The following is a 19,414-nucleotide window of genomic DNA, read 5'->3' as shown; positions in this document are numbered from 1 at the left end:
GTCGCCAACGGCAACCAGCACAATATGGGATACTATTTGGCGGATGAGATATACCCAAACTGGCCCGTCTTTGTGAAGACAATCAAGCATCCGCTCGGACAAAAGAAGTCATACTTTGCGAGCCGTCAGGAAGCAGCGCACAAGGATGTGGAGCGGGCATTTGGTGTGCTCTAGAGTCGATGGGCGGTAGTCAAGGGTCCTGCACGGCAGTGGTATATTCCCAACATCGGCGATGTCATGTATGCATGTATCATAATGCACAACATGATTGTCGAAAATGAAGGTGCGGAACTGACTCAGTGGACCAATGAAGATGATACGGGTGCAGGTCCAAGTCACGGTGTGGCCACCGAGAATGTGAATATGGGGATACCTCATGGAGAGGTCGAGCGGATGCGTGCATTTGCCGACATGCGGCAAACAGATGCCCATGTTCGACTTCAGAACGATATTATCGAAGAGGTTTGGACGCGGAAGGGTTGACGTTGATGTTAGTACTTTTTTTGTTTTATTACTATGTAATTTTTTTTTCAAATCATGTATGTTTTTTTTAAATGAAGTTGTTAATTTTTCCCGTTCGTATTCGTGTGGAAATTTTATTTCCGTAAACGTAAATTGTTTTATTTGTGAATTTGTGATTTTTTTTATTGCGGGAATTTCTAGTGGGAAGGGCGATGGGAATGGCGGATTGTGAAGGGGATGTCCTAGTGACGTGGCAGTGAGATGGGAAGTCCTAGTGACGTGGCGGGAGGTGTTTTCGGGATGTCCTAGTGGATGTTCGAGTGGGACATCCGCCCACTGGATATGCTCTTACCTACATATGATATCGATAGACTAACCGAAAACATCTTATATTATGTCAACATGTGATTACTAAGGTGTTTTGTTTAATTGTCTCTAAACCCAATTATGCAAGTTTTATTTACTTGCAAGATCAGATTAAGTGATACAGTGATACTCCTACTCCTATTATTTAATTTCCATATAATAATTGCACCGATAACTGTGTTCGTTCAACTAAAGTATAAGTGTGATATTTTGTTTGAAAAATTATTCCAACTTTAATTAAATCTACTGTGGCCGTGATTTCGATATAGTATTCTACGTACTACATGAAAAAAAAATATGATATCAGATATGTAATTACTTTCAAGTGGTCTTCTCCTGAAAAAGTAAGGAAAGGGGGAAAAAATTATACTACTAGTACAATAAGCAAACGTGATGTGATATGGCCAACACGTGATTAGCAATACAATAATATACCAAATCAAAATATTGCATAATCTTTTACTTATAAATTTGAACATAATAAAATGATTTGTTATGTTCAATTTTATCATGTCCAATCTTACAAGAAAGATAGTTTATTTATGTCCAATTATTGTTCAACTGATAAACATAATAAAAGGAAAAATAGTTCATTATGCCCATTTTACAAGTATAGATAACGCAATAGTAATGATCAATTTAGGTTTATATTTGTTGATTTATTGTGTTGCGTACATGTCCCATCCCATAATATAAATATGATTTTATTTTAGTTTTTCCCCTATGATCTCTTCGTACGTGTAGATTGAGTGGTAGCAAATAATTGGCTTTTGCCAATCTACACATGCATGTGATGCATATTTCTGATAAGAAACGAATGTTGTACTACCAAATGGAGTAATTTATTTCATTTTGGAGGTAGAACTATATAAATTGGCTTTTCACCTCCGGCCATATCTCAACCCAGAGTTTTAATGGCTACATTGGCGCGCCATCGTAGCTTCTTCGTCGGCGAATTCTATCTTCAGCTGTAGTTATTATGTTTCCATCGCTCGCCACCGTAGCTTCTTCGTTCCACTTTTGCTCAAGATCATTTTAGTTTTTTCTTTATCTTGAACACTGCAACTATGTACCTATATATAATGATGTTGTTGAATTTTAGGAGTTTAGTGCAGTGATAGCTGTAATATAGGAAGTGATTGATTTTTGTTTTAGTGGACTGTATTTATAAGTGGAGTCTTTTCACCATTCCTTTCAAATTTCGATATTCACGTTTTTGCGCACCTTTATAACATGTGTTGATAGTGTTTTGGAAAATTTGAAACGATTGATATATGATGTTGGGATTTTAATTTGAGACTAGACATGGTGCAAGGAAATTCAAATTTGTGGTGGGGATATTTTTATTTCTTTTTTGTTAGAAATGGAGTAGTATTTTTATTATGAAATTGTGTTTTGTTTGTTTATTATTCATTAAATTAAATAAGTATATATTTATTTGTATTATTCTGTTAAGAGTCTCCTGCTCCTAACGTAGAGATTATGTCCAATTTACCAAAGTAACACACAATTCCGGCGCCTTCGACGATGAAGGTCGGCGGCTGATTTCTGTTCTGGCGCGAAGAACGCTCTTCGTCGGCAGAGATTGAGAATTCACGAGTATTACGCGCGATAGTTGGGCAAATAATTCTTTATTGATGATGAAAGACGGAACAATGAATAACCCTATTTATAATCTATGGACCCTAGGGTTGGTTCGACCTATCCTAAATCATATCGGGAAAGAACCAACAAAGAAAACCCGACGTAAATAATAGTAAATAAATAATTACCATAACGAAATAAAAATACCAAAAATAACTAACTAATCAAAAAAGACTCAAATTAGTTGAGGAGTCGGCTAGGAGGCTTTAGCCTATCTCTCGGCCTCAGAACCCTGCTCGACGCAGTGGCCATCGACGGGGCTTCTAGCTCTGGTTCCTCATGTTCGGCTGGTGCGTCTGCTTCATTCTCTGGTTCGTTACGTTCGGCGGGAACGCCCGCCGCTGCCTCCTCTACGTTCTCTTCCGTCGGGGCAGTGGACGTTGGTGCATTCGTAACAACTCCCCCCTCCTTAACAACGCCCTTGTCCTCAAGGGGAAGATCAGGAAACCGCCGACGGATTTCAGACAGTGGCTCCCACGAGGGCGAGTCCATTCCATCCGACCAACGCACCAAGACGTGCTCCACCGCCTTTCCGTCATGCCACATAATCTGTGACTGCAAAACGGTCACTGGGTGCACAATGGGCCGGACCCCGCTAAACTTTGTGGGCAGCGGTACCACTTCATCTCCCGCCACAAATGCGCGTAACAAGCTAACATGGAAAACGTTATGCACCCGACTCCCCTCGGGAAGACGCAGCTTGTACGCTACTGGACCTATCTTCTGCAGAATTTCAAACGGTCCATAAAACCTCTTTGCCAACTTAGCCGAAACCGGTTTTGCAACCGAGTGCTGACGGTACGGCTGCAGTTTCAGCCACACGAAGTCCCCTACTTCGAACTCGATGTGGCGGCGATGTCTATTAGTCGACGCGCGCATACGTTGTTGTGCCTTCTGAAGATTCCGGCGTAACTCCACCAAGAGCGCACCCCGTTCCTTAATCAATTCCGCCACATTTGGAGGGGTCTTGGCCGACGGTGGGGCAGCAACCAAGGTTGGCGGCTCTCGACCATACAGAGCACGGAAATGTGACGTCCCGAGACCCTCATGGTGAAAACAGTTCAGCGACAATTCTGCCCACGGTAGGAAGTTGGACCACGTCGAGGGACGATCCGCGGTGAATGCGCGGAGGTACTGTTCTAGTCCCTTATTCCGACTCTCCGTCTGGCCGTCGGATTGCGGATGATAGGCCGTCGAGAAGTTCAACTTCATGCCGCTAAGTCGCAAGATTTCTTCCCATACCGCATTCAAGAAAACTGGGTCCCGATCCGACACTAAGGTCCTTGGAAATCCGTGATGACGGACCACGGTATTGACGAAGAGATGCGCCACGCGCAGGGCGTCAAAACGCGTGGGTAAAGCCGCAAAGTGAGCATATTTGGACAACCTATCCACCACAACCATAGAGTTGTCAACTGGGCCGGGCTAGCCCAGCTCGGCCCAGGCCCGACGAGGCCCGAGGGTGTTGAGGCCCAGCTCGGCCCAGGACCAGGGTCTGAAACGAGCTGTGCCGGGCCGGGCTTATTTTCATATATCTCAACCCAGCCCAGCCCAGACCCACTTGGTCAGTGGGCCGAGCTGGGCCGGGCCGAGCTGGGTTGGGCCGGTCTGAGTTAGAATCTCTCTTCCACTCTCTTTATCACACGCACACGAACTCACGAAACGGGATACTGAAAAGGGATGAGTTTGATTATGGCTGAAGCCGACGAAGGAGGGGACGCGAAAGCACTGTTAAGCTCTTCCATCCCTTCCGGAAAGGACACCGTCTGGTTTGATGTCTCGTCTCTCTTACATCGCGCCTGCCACAGTCCGTTCCTCTCCATATCTCTTTCTCAATTGCGATCACTATATTTATAAATTGGACTAACAGGGTTGCCCCAGCCTTACTCCGTTTAATACATTCGCTGATTTCTTAATGTATGTAGTTAATTCTTTTCAATTGCTATATGGATTCCCGTTTTCCGGTGTAAACGATGTATTTTCTTAGGGAATATTTCTATGTATGTATGTTTTTCCGATGCAGCAAAACTAAGCTGGAGTTTCCATAGGGAATACAATTACATGTATTTATAGGAGTGGGTTGAAGCTGGGCTGGGTTGGGCTGGGCTGGGCCTGGGCTGGGCCTGGGCTGCTAGCGGGCCTGGTCCTGGGCCGGTCCTGGGTTTACAAATAGGCCCAAATAGAGCCCGTTACACTCAACAAGCCCAGCCCGAGCCCGTTCCATTTCTCTAACGAGTCGGGCCTGGGCCGGCCCATACCGGGCCTGGGCCGAGCTGGGCTGGGCCAGCCCAGCCCAGTTGACAACTCTACACAACCATAATGGTAGTATATCCCCGGGATTGCGGCAAACCCGTTATGAAGTCCATGGAAACATCCTCCCAAACCTGCGATGGGACCGGTAGCGGTTGCAGCAGGCCGGCCGGTTTCTGTGTCGAGTACTTCGTAGATTGACAGACGACACACGCATCCACAAATTCCCGCACATCTTTCCGCATTTTGGGCCAGTAAAATCCTGCCGCTAACAAACGGAACGTACGCTCATGACCGGGGTGGCCCGCGAGTGGCGTACAATGGTGCTCCTTCAACAACAACCTCTTCATGGCCGATGACGGGCTGACGAGGACCCGGCGACCAAAGTAAATCAACCCATCTGTATATGAAAAGTGCGTTGGGGCCTCTCCTTGTTTTATTTGTGTCGCGAGCTCCACCAAATCGGGAAAGGACGCTGTCTCGGTGCGAAGAACATCCATCAAGCGCGGTAGTGGGTGGGCCACGGTCGTCAATAACGTCGCCCCATCGACCGCAGCGTCATCTACCCCAGTCGCCGGTTCACCCGGCGAGGCGACCCCCTCATCGCGACGTGAGAGAGCGTCCGCCGCCTTGTTCGATATCCCTTTCTTGTACTCAATTTTAAACTTGTACCCCATCAACTTCCGGACATACATTTGTTGATCCGGTGTGTGAACAACTTGTTGGAACAGTTCCTTCAAACTTTTTTGGTCAGAACGAATGACAAACTCCCTTCCCAACAAGTACTGGCGCCATTTTTGGACACCTTCCACGATAGCAAATAACTCCTTGTGATACGTGGAAGCGGCTCGTCGGTGGGGCCCCAATTTTCTGCTGAAGAAAGCGATAGGGTGAGCATACTGTATGAGTACTGCTCCAATGCCGACATCCGAGGCGTCTGTTTCAATACAAAATGGCTTTGCGAAGTCAGGCAGACGCAATACTGGCGTTGACGTCATAGCTAACTTGAGAGCTTCGAAGGCTTGAGCGGCTGCGTCATCCCACTCGAAGGCGTCCTTCTTTAATAGATCAGTAAGAGGAGCTGCAATCACGGCATAGTTTGCGACGAAGCGGCGATAATACCCGGTCAGCCCCAAAAAACCACGTAGCTGCCTGACCGACCGTGGAGTAGGCCAAGCAGTCATAGCCTCCAATTTCGCCGGGTCTGCCTTCAAGAAACCCTCCGTAATGAGATGGCCTAAGTACTCGACAGTAGTGCTGCAAAATACGCACTTCGTCAACTTTACGAAGAACTGATGGGACTGTAGTAATGATAGAACCTCAGACAAGTGTTCGCAATGGGTCTCCAGCGATGGACTGTACACCAAAATATCATCGAAGAACACGATGACAAATTTTCGCAGTAGGGGCTGAAATATTCCGTTCATGGCTGCCTGAAACGTGGACGGCGCGTTCGTCAGACCGAAAGGCATGACCAGAAATTCGAAGTGCCCATCATGAGTACGGAATGCAGTTTTAAAAATATCTTCCCCGTACATCCGAATTTGATGATATCCTGAACGTAAGTCCAACTTCGTAAAGAATTTGGCCGCACCTAGCTCATCAAATAGTTCGTCCGCGGTTGGGATCGGGAAGTGGTCCGGAACAGTTGCCGAGTTCAGTGCACGATAATCGATGCAAAACCGGAAAGAACCGTCCTTCTTCCGAATCAACAATACTGGAGACGAGAAAGGGCTCTGGCTTTTCTGTATTATTCCTTGTTCCAACATCTCCTGGACCTGGCGCTCGATCTCGTTCTTCTGAAAGTAAGGGTAACGGTATGGCCGCACATTAATTGGTTTAGTGTTGGGTAGCAAATGGATTTTATGATCGAAAACCCGCTTAGGCGGCATCCCTACTGGCAATGCGAACACTTGCTGATGAGCCTCCAATACCTCCCGAAACTGTGGCGGTAAATCAGTTGGGAAACATGGCTCGACGGAGAATAATTCGCCTGTCTCCGGTGCTGATTCCAAAGGCACTATCTCGTAAAATTCGTGGGATGGGGAATGAGCTGCCAACATCATCAACCAGTTCAAGGACAGCTGCTGCGGCCCCGGCCTATCCCCTTTTAACACGATCGATGTCTCTCCCCGCCGGAACTCCAAGGTTTTCCCAATAAAATCCGCCGAGATTTTGCCAAGCGATTCGAGCCAGTCCATCCCCAGGATCACATCCGCCCCATGCACTTCCAGAATGTGCAAATCCACCAGGAACTGAACTCCTTGCATGGTCAACTTCGTGCGGCGAGATACGTGTGCACATAATAACGAGGCTCCATTACCGACATATACCCGAAAGGGTCTAATAGGCGTCAAAGCGAGCTGGAGACGCTCCGCAATTCGCGGGTGAAGGAAGTCATGGGTACTCCCTGTATCAATAAGTACACCCACCTCCGTCGATCCAATGTTTTCTGTCACCCGAAACGGCCTAGACCGGCTGTTCCCGTTCAACGAGTGCAGGTGAGATAAGTCCGCCGTGATAACATGATCATCCTGTAATTGGCACTCAGTATCAGGTGGTGTATCCTCGTCGTCCTCCTCCCCGACATAACACAACAATTTCACCGCACACACATGTCCCGGGGTATATTTCTCGGGACAATGCCAACATAACCCCTTCCTCGACCTCTCCGATTTCTCTGCCAGCGAAACTCTGACCGGCGCAAACCGCGAGTTGGTCGATGGCGCCCCAGTCGGTGGTGGGGCGGAGCTGCTGGTTGGGGCCCCCGCAGTGAGCCGGGAGTCCCTGTTCTGCCATTGCCGCTTCTGGAGTGCCGCGGTCTGCTGCACGCGCTGCTCCTGACTTGCGCCTAACCGCAGTGCCAGCGCCATTGCCTCGGCAAGTGAGTGCGGTTGCCGCAACTCTACTGACTCCTGGAGCGGCTGTTTAAGACCCTCAATAAAGATTGGGATCAATGCCTCGTCGGAAAGTCCTTGGACTCTGTCCAAATATTTCTCAAAAGTGTTGTGATATTCCGCCACTGATCCCGTTTGTACCAATTTAGCAAGGGGTCCCGTATAATTCTTGAAGCTCTGAGGATCAAAGCGGTGGCGTACATATTCCAAAAATTCAGGCCAAGTGACGTGGGGATTGTTTATCTGATAGTTAAAAATCCATTCCGCCGTAGGAGGTTCAAATAACATAACTGTGTAGTGCAACCTGTCCTCCTCGGGTATAAGTTTGTGATTAAAGTAATATTCTACTCGCGATATCCAATTTGTCGCATACGAGCCGTCGAAGTGTGGGGCACGCATGGTAATGCCCGTGTTGTCGTCACATCCATGCCTCGCAGGAGGCAGCTCCCGGTGTCGAGGGCAGTCCCAAACCGTTGGGCGGCGGGTAGGACCCCCTCTCAGGCGCGAGGAGGGTAGGTCCCAACTTGTCGTGTGTCGCGACCGTGTATTGAGCGATGCCCTCTCCTCTCGCGGATAAGACTCACGCCCTTTCTGCATGTCCCGGCGCCCACCCCGTGGCGGTCGCCCGCCGCGATAACCGGCCTGGCGTCCAGGTTTATACCCCTTAGGCTGCCCGTACGTATTGCGATGAGCACGATACTCGCGATCGTCGGAGTCGGACTCCTCGGCTGAGAATTCATCATCCTGGGTGGGTCGACCCTCCATATTATCCATCCGACGATCAGAATTATCCATACGCATCTCCAATTGATCGAAACGAGACATAATTCGATCAAACCCTAATTTGAAAGGGTCGATGTCCCCGTCACGACAACCCTCGCGCGCATGTTCTTGTGGCTGACCTGCGCTCTCTCGAATCACCACCCCCGATTGGCGTCGAGATGAACCGATCCCCAATTCCGTGGCGTTGGCCCCTGTCAGCGGTGGCCGAGACAGACCGTTGACGTCAAACACATCCATGAGTACGGGATGAAAGCACCACTTGTTAAGAGTCTCCTACTCCTAACGTAGAGATTATGTCCAATTTACCAAAGTAACACACAATTCCGGCGCCTTCGACGATGAAGGTCGGCGGCTGATTTCTGTTCTGGCGCGAAGAACGCTCTTCGTCGGCAGAGATTGAGAATTCACGAGTATTACGCGCGATAGTTGGGCAAATAATTCTTTATTGATGATGAAAGACGGAACAATGAATAGCCCTATTTATAATCTATGGACCCTAGGGTTGGTTCGACCTATCCTAAATCATATCGGGAAAGAACCAACAAAGAAAACCCGACGTAAATAATAGTAAATAAATAATTACCATAACGAAATAAAAATACCAAAAATAACTAACTAATCAAAAAAGACTCAAATTAGTTGAGGAGTCGGCTAGGAGGCTTTAGCCTATCTCTCGGCCTCAGAACCCTGCTCGACGCAGTGGCCATCGACGGGGCTTCTAGCTCTGGTTCCTCATGTTCGGCTGGTGCGTCTGCTTCATTCTCTGGTTCGTTACGTTCGGCGGGAACGCCCGCCGCTGCCTCCTCTACGTTCTCTTCCGTCGGGGCAGTGGACGTTGGTGCATTCGTAACATATTCCCTCCCAATATGTCATCAATCATTAACTCTCCCTAAATAAGTTATTGGAGTGTTTTTAATAGAAAATGTATCTCACTTGATTAGAGAGAACTTTTTCCTAAAATAGAAAATTCATGATTTTTAAGAAACGAACTAAAATAGAAACAAATCATTTTTACAAATCATTTTTTAAAGGATGGAGTACTTAGCAATCAGACCGGTCGGAGCAGTTAAACCATGAGCTTATAACTATATCATTTTGCTTACCAATCTGATTTTTAAAACATTGTGTCGAGCATAAATTAAAAATCGCGGGTCACTGGCGATCTTCTATTATCGCGGATGTTTTCCTGCTGGTCAAAAAAATTCTAAAAATTAATACTCTCTTTGTCCCATAGAAATAAGTCATTTAGGGTTTTCATGAGTTTTAATACGTAATTGGTAAAGTAAGAAAGAATGAGAAAAGTAGTTGAAATTGTATAGTGAATTGTGGGGCTCATAAATGATAAAGTAAAAAATAATGGGAAAAAGGTTACCATAAATAGATTGGACTATTTCTATGGGAACACGGAAAAGGAAATGAGCCTATTTCTATGGAACTTAGGGAGTATAACATTTTTTAGAATATGTATGTGGAAATATAATAATTCACATATTAGAATTTTGGTTCTTAGGAGATTTAAATCCAAGACCATTATTCCATTCAATAAACTAAAGATTTTTCATCATTTTAACGTAAATTACTACTATGATTTAATAAAAAAATCATTTGAAAAAAAACATTTGTATCCACTTTTAACTATAAGATCATGAAGATCTACGCTGCATATATGTACAATATTAGTACTATTTTTTTTAATAAATAATGTCCCACTTTCTTTTGGATTTAAATTAAATTGTGTGTTTGAAAATGTAATTTTTTCGTTTTTGTTAAATGTAAATTTTCCGTTATGCTTGTCTCACTTGCGCCGCTAGTTAAAAAGGAGTACTATCAAACTTTGTATTTATTCATGGTCTTGAGTAAATAACTTGTCAAAGAGAATTGCAATTTTAAGTTTGGGCTTATGCCGATTAAATAAAGTAAGATAAACTGATTTTAATTTGTTTTTCTCTTTAGTTTGGGCTTTGGAGAAAAGTGGGCCGACAGATTTATATGACCGAACTAGGTAAATAGAATAGCCAGTTTATAATTGGATTCTAACTTGTCTAGATTTTATTTAAGTCATGCTCTATACTACTAATGACAGTGCTATGACAACTTAACAATTGGAGAAAATGACGAATTCTAATTTTCGGTGAAAGTGAAATGACAACTTACCAATTGGGGAAACTGACAAATTATAATTTTCGCATATTAACTAGTTTTAATTGTTAATGAAAGTGAAATCACGAATCAATTCTTTTATTTATCAATACTGGCCGTCCAACAATAAATTAAGTTTTAGTTCAGCCATCGTCAGGCTATTATAGTTTTTCTAACGATAAAAGCCAATAAAAATACTTCAACAATCATCTCCATATTTCCTTCATACTGATAATGGAAAAAGAGAAAAAAGGGAAAGGAAAAAAAACTCGTGATTTGCTTTGATTTTCAGAATACGATTCGATTGATCACCCTCTTCGACTAATGACATAGAGACGTCCATTTTATTTAGTTATTTATTTAAATGTCAATTCGCAATGTTTCAATTTTCCTAAATTTACAGACTGTTTGACAATAAATATATAGACTTTCGATTTTGTTATGATTTTCTCAGAAAATTAAAATCCTGAAATTTGAAGATAAGACGGAGGCCGGAATTTTGCTACACTGTCCAATTAGAGGACATAAACAATTTAATTTAATTATTTCTAATAATTAATTATTAGAAATGGTGATAATTATTCATTCTTCGTTCTAGTTATATATACTAGTTTTTCGTCTTTAAAAAACTACTATAAAGATGGAGAAAGGCAAGAAGAAATTTATTTTTGGTGTGACTCTATTCGTTTTACTGATTTTCTTGCCGTTGATGTATGTTGGTGTTCAGGATTTCCTTGGATCTATGTAATATTTACTATTCAAATATTGATTATTTAAAATATTTTATTCTATCATCTCTACACTTTTCGGTCATCAAAATTTTATGACTAGGGATGCAAAAGAAGACGATGAACGAGAAGGAATTCATCAACTCCCATTTAGCAAGACAAGTACAAGGTATATATAATTGGATCCGCCTAAAAATTAAGTTACGAATCCGCCACTACTATTAAAATGTAAGTATTGCATTTAAACAGGAGATGATGGGAGAAAGCTCAACGACACAGGTTTCGCCTGCCATCGAAGCTACCACACCATCCATTGCGTATCGACCAAACCCGTAAGAATCGACACGAGAAACATGACCATCTACGTACCATCCGACGACCATCGCCACAACGAGACGACAGTGTGGCCCTACCCGTGGCACGGATACTCTATAGACGGAGTCTCAACCGTTCGCATCATCCAACACTACAACACAATTCCTCCGCCACCGCGTCCCCGTCGTGGTCTTCTCCTCCGGCCACATCGGGAACATAACACGTACCACGAGATCTCCGAGATCATCATCCCCCTCTTCCTCACCATAAAACATCTCCAATCGCGCGTGATGTTCGTCATCGAGGACTACATCCCCTCATTCATCTCCAAGTACAACACCATCTTGACTCATCTTTCCGCCCACGAGCCGATCAACCCGGCCGCGGGCCCCCCCATCCACTGCTTCCCGGCTTCGATAGTCGGGCTTAAATACCACGGCATCCTATCACTAAACTCCTCCGACATCCCGGGAGGGTACGGAATGCCCGAATTCCGCAATTTCATCTTCGACACGTTCGGCCTAAAAAACACGAACAGATAGCTCAGCCGAGGCAGCTCCTTCTGTCGCGTAAGTTCACAAGGAGGATCCTCAACGAAGACGAAATGATCGCCATGATTAAAGATGTGGGGTTTCAAGTGATTGTGGTAAAAAGATTTGATTACCAGGATATGAAGAAGCTGTCGCACGTGCTCCTAGGCGTCCACGGTGCGGGCCTCACGTACGGCATGTTTTTGCAGGTTTTAGTGGAAATAGAGCCGCTGGATTTGGAGCATTATGCGAAAGTGATATTTGCGGAGAATGCGCGCGAGAGCGATGGGGATGGGGTATTTGAGGTACAAGATTGAAGAGGAGGAGAGCTCGCTGGTCAAAGTGTTTGGTCGGGTTATAACTGATACAGGCTCAGTGTATAGAAATGATGGGATCTTGAATTCGAGGAATGTGTTTTATGATCAGCAGAATGTGAGGCTCGATCTTGTTCGGTTTAGGGAGACGATAGTCAAAGCGTTTACGATTGTTACACGCCCCCATGACTTCCGTTTCCTCAAATCTTTTTATGTCTATGTGTTTATAAAAATCAAAAATAAAAATAAAAAGTCTAGTATAAAATAAATAAATTTAACCCTCAATCATTGTTCATACACCATAGTATTTATTTTAGGACTAACAGTTGTAAAATCACAATTTTGCTTAGACTTCTAGTTTTTTGGAATTTAAGGAAGTAGTCGGATAAAGTTATGACTTTCAACTTTTTTGCAATTATTTTATGATCTCTCCTCGCGATCATATCTCTCTCGATTTTTTTTTGCCAAATCTGACTATCTCTCTCTCTCTTCCTTCATGGAAACCAAAAAATGCATCTCCTAATAAGCTGCATGTAAATTCACCCATGACAACAACAGTTGGTCACTATGTCTGAGAGGGAGATATATAAATGAGAGGGATCATCACTACAAAGGTGGTGAAGCTTGACAGGAGGAGAAAGTGTGGTAGGTGGGGAGAGTCATGGTTGAGAAAGAGAGAGAATCAGAAGAGGGCGAGTTGGCGATGATTTGGAATTCACATTTATTTTTTATTTTAAAAATCTGATATGAATACGTATAATAAAATATAGTTGAGCATAGTTCACTAGAATTAGAATTAATTTTTTATTTATTTTTAAAATCTTATATTGATATAATAATTAAAAAAAAAAAGAGTTGACATTGTTTCCCCAAAATTAGAGAGTGATATATAAAGTATATTGCTTTAACGGAATATTTAATAGGATTGTGTATGAAGATATAAAATTGCAATTTGCAATCAACAATGAACCCAAAGAGGCCAAATGGTATACGGCCGTGGAAAAGTGGGTATACACACACGATTCCCATCTTCCCTTGTCTTAATTTTTACAATTATCTTCCCTCATCCTTTCCTTTTCAACTCTAATCGCTTATTGCATCGTTTCATGTCGTATTGCTCACCGCAGTTCATCCCCCCTGGTCACTTTTTCCCAATTTCACATTTATTTTTTATAGAAATCGTCTCTTTTTCTGCCCATCTCATTTTCTGATTGAATATTCCGGCAAAGATATTTCATTGATTTTGCTGCTGCCATGGAAGATATGGCTCTTGAAATCAGGTTCGATTGCAAAAACTTGATTGATTTTACTGAGTTCCCGATTCTACTTAATCTGCTGTTCTTTAATTCTTAGAAATTCGCTGTTGATCGTCTTAGGGTTTTTATGATTTTTGTTGTTTCTTGATTCGTTTTTTAATTGACGAAGCAAGGGGAAAAATCACTTCTTGTATGTTGCATCGTTACGTTTGATTTTGTGATGAGCTGTGATTTATCCGAATCTGAATACTGAATAATGGGATGATAAAATTGGGGTTTTTTATGTTTTATGTTTGTTGTTGTTAACCAATTTTGGGTTTATTGATTGTGATAGAGAGGTGGTGGAACATTCAAACCCTCTCTCAAATTGGTAAAGGTTGAATTTTAAGTGTTGCTTTTGAATTTTGGGTTCGTTTTAGCTATTTATGTTCTTTGATGACTTGTGATTGGTAAATGTGTGCTACATTTCTGGTTATTGATGGGTGTACAATGGGACAGTTCGGATGTTGAAGTTGATGAGTTGAGGGACGATGATAACATCGAGGAAAAAGATGTTAGTGATGAGGAGATTGCGGCGGAAGAACTGGAAAAGCGAATGTGGAAGGACCGGATCAAGCTCAAGAGGATCAAAGAAAAACAGAAGCTTGCTGCATTACAAGCTGCAGAGAAGCAAAAGGCTAAGTCTACCACGGATCAGGCTCGCAGGAAGAAGATGGCACGAGCTCAAGATGGAATTTTGAAGTACATGTTGAAGCTCATGGAAGTCTGCAATGCACGTGGGTTTGTGTATGGTATTATTCCAGAGAAGGGTAAGCCTGTCAGCGGTGCATCTGATAATATTAGAGCTTGGTGGAAGGAAAAAGTGAAGTTTGACAAAAATGGCCTTGCGGCCATTGCCAAGTACGAGGCTGAGTGCCTCTCGAGGGAAGACGGGCTTGGCACTCACCAAGGGAACCCTCAGAGTTTTCTTCAAGACTTGCAAGATGCGACGTTAGGATCACTTTTGTCGTCGTTAATGCAACATTGCGACCCGCCACAGCGGAAGTTTCCACTGGAGAAGGGTGTGCCCCCGCCGTGGTGGCCAACAGGAAACGAGGAGTGGTGCGTTAAGTTGGGGTTTCCGCAGGGTCAGGGTCCTCCATATAAGAAGCCTCATGATCTGAAGAAGATGTGGAAAGTTGGGGTTCTGACGGCTGTTATAAAGCATATGTCACCTGATATTGCAAAGATTAGGAGACTTGTTAGACAGTCGAAGTGTTTACAGGATAAGATGACTGCCAAAGAGAGCTTGATATGGTTAGGTGTTTTGAGCAGGGAGGAAACCGCGATTCAGCAACTAAGCAGTGATAATGGCTCATCTGGTGTTAGTGATTCACTGTCGAAAGGTCGTAGAAATAAGAAGAGGCCTTCTGTTGACAGCGATAGTGATTATGATGTCGATGGCATTCATAATGGCTTGGGATCTGTCTCATCTAAGGATGATACAAGAAAGCAATCCACTGATATCCTGCCTATTGAACCGGCAGATGATGCCTTAACTCAACCAACCAAAGACAAAGAGCGCGTACCGAAGCGTCCAAGGAAAACGAAATTGAAACCAAAACCAAATAACCAACTGGCTGTACCAATTCTCAGTGATCATCCACATGGCGATCCCGAATACATGGTGACAGATGAAAATCACAATGATATACAGTTTGGTGGATACTTGACGAATGGGAGAGAGGTAGAAAATAATGAACTAACACCTGTTAGACTCCCAGAAGTGCCAGAACACAGTACTCGTGGTCAACCCTGCTTAGTAGAATCTGATTTGAACTATATCTGCCCTGACCATTCTTCCCATGCTATCCCCATTACCCGTGCTTACCCGAATAATGGGCCGTTAGCTTATTCAGCGACTCAGAGTGATGATTTTGAACCTCCTCATCCTCATTTGATTCGTGATTCTCAAGACTTTCATTTGCAAAATGCACCTTCAGTACCCAAATTTAACCGACAGTCTGAAAGTTCTACACTACAGCATCAACCTAGAGATCAGGGCTTGCATCGTGAACCTCAAACTTCTCGATGGCAACATGGGCCTGAAGATCCTACTTTACCTCTGGACTTGGATAGTTCAGGGCTTCATCTTAGACCAGCCCATAGTTTTGCTATTTCCACTGCAAATCATCAAGGGGAGCCGTCAATGGCATGTTTCAGTGACATTCATTATGGATCAGGGGATTTAAAATTCCAGTTACCAACGTTACCTAAGAATGGAAACGATATTCCTGGAGGGAAGTTCCCACCTTTTGCAGAAGATACATTTCCGAATGAGCCAGATGGGCTGCCTGAGACACATTTTCAATCTTCTCTCAAAAGCTTATCACCAGATTTACCAGGATACGGAGCTTTTAGCCTCTCATTTGACGGAACAAGTTCGTTAGATACTGGTGATTTCGACTTTGAGTTTAACGACAACTCTATTGATGGCAGCAACTTTGATGCAATGATGGAGTACTTTGCTTCATAAGTTGGTTTTGCTAGTTCATTATTCATAGGTGAGTGGCTGGTCTAAGACATACTCCTCATGCGAGCTTTATACTCTTTTCGTGTGTTTTTTTTTTCTGGTTTGTCACTTTCTTTTCCCTGCCAATTCTGCAGGGGCCAGGTAAAACTTTTGAACAAGGAAGAGTGGAGTGATCTGTGCCCTTTTAACTGAGATGTTGCAGTAAATTGCTGTTCTGATCTTCCAGACTGTAAGATGTTAAATTGGTTTTAGTTTACTTAGAACTCTTGGTCATTCAGTTAAGTGGCCTTAATAGTTTTGTGCTTGCGAATGAGGAGGTGGTTTTTGGCTGTTGTTGATATTTTAGTTCTTTAATGTTCTTTTATGTCTAGTTTGTGTCAATCTTTACTGTCATTAGCAGTCAGTATCAATGGAAACCTTGTGCATTCCTCCAAATATTTAATGATTGTTCAGGTTAATTTATATTGCATTATATAATCCCAATTCTTTTTATGATACTAATTTTTCCATTTTAGCCATGTTGTACAAATGGAGAAGATATGCTATATGGACGATTGTAAAATTTTTTGATAGACTATAATAGAATTTGACAGTGAAACATATCACCAACACCCAAAACATTGGAATAATCCAATAATAGCAAATTCCAAATGTGACTAATAAGAAGCTTCCCTTCACATCTAGAAACTGCACTGCTCATAAAGAATGTTAAGCTGAAAATATGTCAATATAGCAAAATGTAGTGCTCATGAGTCCAGAGAGTTTCCTTCGACGCTCCACCAAAAGCTAACTGAGAAACTCTTAGTGAGAGAACGAACATAGTGCCACCACTTCGGAGGAATGTATAGCATGTCGCCTTCCTCTAGTATGCAATCGATGAATTCCAAATCCAATATCTTGGGAAAATCTTCCTTGTCTATGTCATCCAGATCAACCTTCAAGGCAAAGAAAGTAGATGTACAGCATTTCTAATAATCGACATTAGAGAATTTTAACTTGATAGCAAGCCAAATTAAGGAACCGAGCCATCTGCTGTATAAGAGCTATCTAACAATAATAAAGCTGTTTGCAAAACTAGATAATTCCAAACCAAATGCGTGTTTGGAAGAGATAGAGTAATTAACGACACGTACAAGAGAACTACCTGACTGGAATTGCAGAGCATGGTCTCTGTGTGAGGGTAAAGTTCTTCTGATGATGAAGGAGAGTAAAGCCTGATATACTTCTTACCAGCAACCTGATAATGACAACGCAAAACATTGAATCATGAGATCATGCGAACAAGATGGAGAAGCAGCAAGAAATATGAATAACCCTAACAACTACCATATTATAACTAAGACAATTAATAGAAAACAATAGGACCATGTGTTAGTTGGAAATCCTGACTAAACAGAAGCACATGTACTGTGTAAATCCAAGCCAAGGCCCCGACAATGTTTCTATAAATCATAGACTTGTTTGCACTGAGAAACGTCTGTGCAGTATAGAACTACATCTGCTGTACCTGTGCAAGTATATTATGGTGAGGATCGTGATGCAAAGGTGTTACTGTCCCAGATGGACCAAACCAAGCATTAAGTGACCTGATTTCTCCTCCACCAGCAAAACAGTAATCAGGTATAACAATATCCTGCTTTAGTTCGTGTATCTGGCATTTATATATATTACACATTAGAGAGTGTGAGTGTATGACTTTTTTATAAGACCCAAGTATGGTTTCTACAATCATATGCATGCCTGATCAAACAATTGGTGCTGGGCTAAATAAGTCGTGCTCGTAGGAGAAGAGTTGCCAGATTGAATCCTTTCCAGAAACTCAGAAATGGTGATCAGCTCTTGCTTCCAATCAGAGCACAAGTAGTTTCTGCCAACCTGCACAGTGAGTAGATTATAAAGGTGCATTAAGTTTTACTCGAGTAATAGTAGTAGGTTCCACCAAACAAATGATTGGAGATACCTCGACTGGAACAGTGCGAAAACCAGCAACCTTTTTTATGTAATTCATGTCACTCCATCTATTAGTTGCTGGCCAATGATCCATAGAGCCACTAATTATAACTGGCAAACCAGGGACGAAATGTTCCCGCAAGAATTCTTCCAATGACAGACCACCCTTTTTCACCACCGTCTTACTGGAAAGTGACTTCGCAGGCAATAACCTAGCTGCCTGCCAATTCAAATTCAAGATTCTAGGAATTGAAACCACCGTTTCTGAGTCCATTAGCACGATAAATAGCATTAAGTGTAGCAGAGAGAGTTCCAAGGTGGTTGCAAGGCCATATACACAACTGAATCTATTTGCATAACATTAGAATTCTTCACTGAAATTCAATACTCTGTCCAAATTTAGTTAGCTTGAATGCTATTCTCTGCTTCAGTTTTCCAGAATCGCACACAAACATATAGATAAAATATGAATGTCAAAAGCATTTGAAGAATTAGGGTTTGATAGAGTCCAAGGAGCAACTAATGCAGGATTTTAAGAAGTGGAGATATATAAATAACATTGATACCAACCTAAACCCTACAGAGCTTTTCAATTTCAGCTTTACCCTGCGAAATCAGGGAACACGCATCTGTAGTAGCACAATCAATGTCAAATTTTGATGATTCCCAAGAGTAGATTAGGGTTTTTTTAGAGAGAGAAGGGGATAAACGAACCTCACCTCCGCCAAATTGAAATCCCTATACCACTCAGCCTTCTGGTGTTGGTCGCCTTCGGCGGAATCTCTCTCTCTCAAATCATGACTGACTCTCCGAATGCAGAGATTCAAGTCATCCCGCAGCGCGATTCCGCCCATGATGAGGCCCATGTCGAGGGCGCGGAGAGCCAGCTCGAGCTCGCCGGAGCAGAAGTGGCATTTGGCGACGTGGAGGCAGGCCATTGCGTAGGCATCGCGCCAAATTGGGACCACGGAGTGCCACGGCCCCGAGTAGAGCTGCTCCCAGGCTAATTCCCGGGCGGCCTCCGCTGCCCGCGTGTCGCCGGCGGCGGCGCGTGTGGCGATGGAGGTGAAGGCGTAGCCACCTTCTTCTGTGATTTGGTGCAGGAGAGAGGGGAGCTGGGAGTCGAGGGTTGGGGTGTCGAGGGTTGGGGAGGACATGGATGCAGAGGAATTGGGGGAGAGAGAATTGGAGTGGTGCCGTGGTGGCAATGGCAGATATTTAAGGGAAAGTGCAGTGCAGGGGAGAGCCTAAATATCTAAGCCTTGTGA

General features: G+C 43.4%; 2 protein-coding genes across 2 annotated transcripts; one reads left to right on the top strand and one right to left on the bottom strand.

The window, feature by feature from the left end:
* Nucleotides 1-13,385: 13,385 nt before the first annotated feature.
* LOC121792667 (ETHYLENE INSENSITIVE 3-like 3 protein) lies at nucleotides 13,386-16,693 on the top strand. Its single transcript, XM_042190702.1, has 3 exons — nucleotides 13,386-13,708; nucleotides 14,183-16,227; nucleotides 16,331-16,693. The coding sequence occupies exons 1-2, from the start codon at nucleotides 13,683-13,685 to the stop codon at nucleotides 16,197-16,199; spliced, it is 2,043 nt and encodes a 680-aa protein (XP_042046636.1). The 5' UTR covers nucleotides 13,386-13,682; the 3' UTR covers nucleotides 16,200-16,227; nucleotides 16,331-16,693.
* A 50-nt stretch (nucleotides 16,694-16,743) lies between these two features.
* Nucleotides 16,744-19,414, bottom strand: LOC121792679 (lysine-specific demethylase JMJ30-like). Its single transcript, XM_042190716.1, has 6 exons — nucleotides 18,866-19,414; nucleotides 18,157-18,366; nucleotides 17,937-18,071; nucleotides 17,704-17,847; nucleotides 17,341-17,433; nucleotides 16,744-17,131 (listed from the first exon to the last, which is right to left on the bottom strand). Exons 1-6 carry the CDS (start codon nucleotides 19,301-19,303, stop codon nucleotides 16,943-16,945), a joined length of 1,209 nt encoding a protein of 402 aa, XP_042046650.1. The 5' UTR covers nucleotides 19,304-19,414; the 3' UTR covers nucleotides 16,744-16,942.

The sequence above is a fragment of the Salvia splendens genome, chromosome 2 (genome assembly GCF_004379255.2).
Source record: "Salvia splendens isolate huo1 chromosome 2, SspV2, whole genome shotgun sequence".
NCBI classification, from domain to species: domain Eukaryota; kingdom Viridiplantae; phylum Streptophyta; class Magnoliopsida; order Lamiales; family Lamiaceae; genus Salvia; species Salvia splendens.
The sequence above is the reverse complement of the archived record's forward strand: the minus strand, read 5'-3'. Positions and strand labels throughout refer to the sequence as shown.

Excerpts from the sequence above, each read along its gene's own strand:
- LOC121792667 (XM_042190702.1), top strand. The coding sequence starts at position 13,683 with ATGGAAGATATGGCTCTTGAAATCAG. Across the intron at positions 13,709-14,182 it reads GATATGGCTCTTGAAATCAG|TTCGGATGTTGAAGTTGATG; the intron begins GTTCGATTGCAA and ends ACAATGGGACAG.
- LOC121792679 (XM_042190716.1), bottom strand. The coding sequence starts at position 19,303 with ATGTCCTCCCCAACCCTCGACACCCCAACCCTCGACTCCCAGCTCCCC. Across the intron at positions 17,848-17,936 it reads AGCACCAATTGTTTGATCAG|ATACACGAACTAAAGCAGGA; the intron begins GCATGCATATGA and ends TATAAATGCCAG. Across the intron at positions 17,132-17,340 it reads TGCTCTGCAATTCCAGTCAG|GTTGATCTGGATGACATAGA; the intron begins GTAGTTCTCTTG and ends TTTGCCTTGAAG.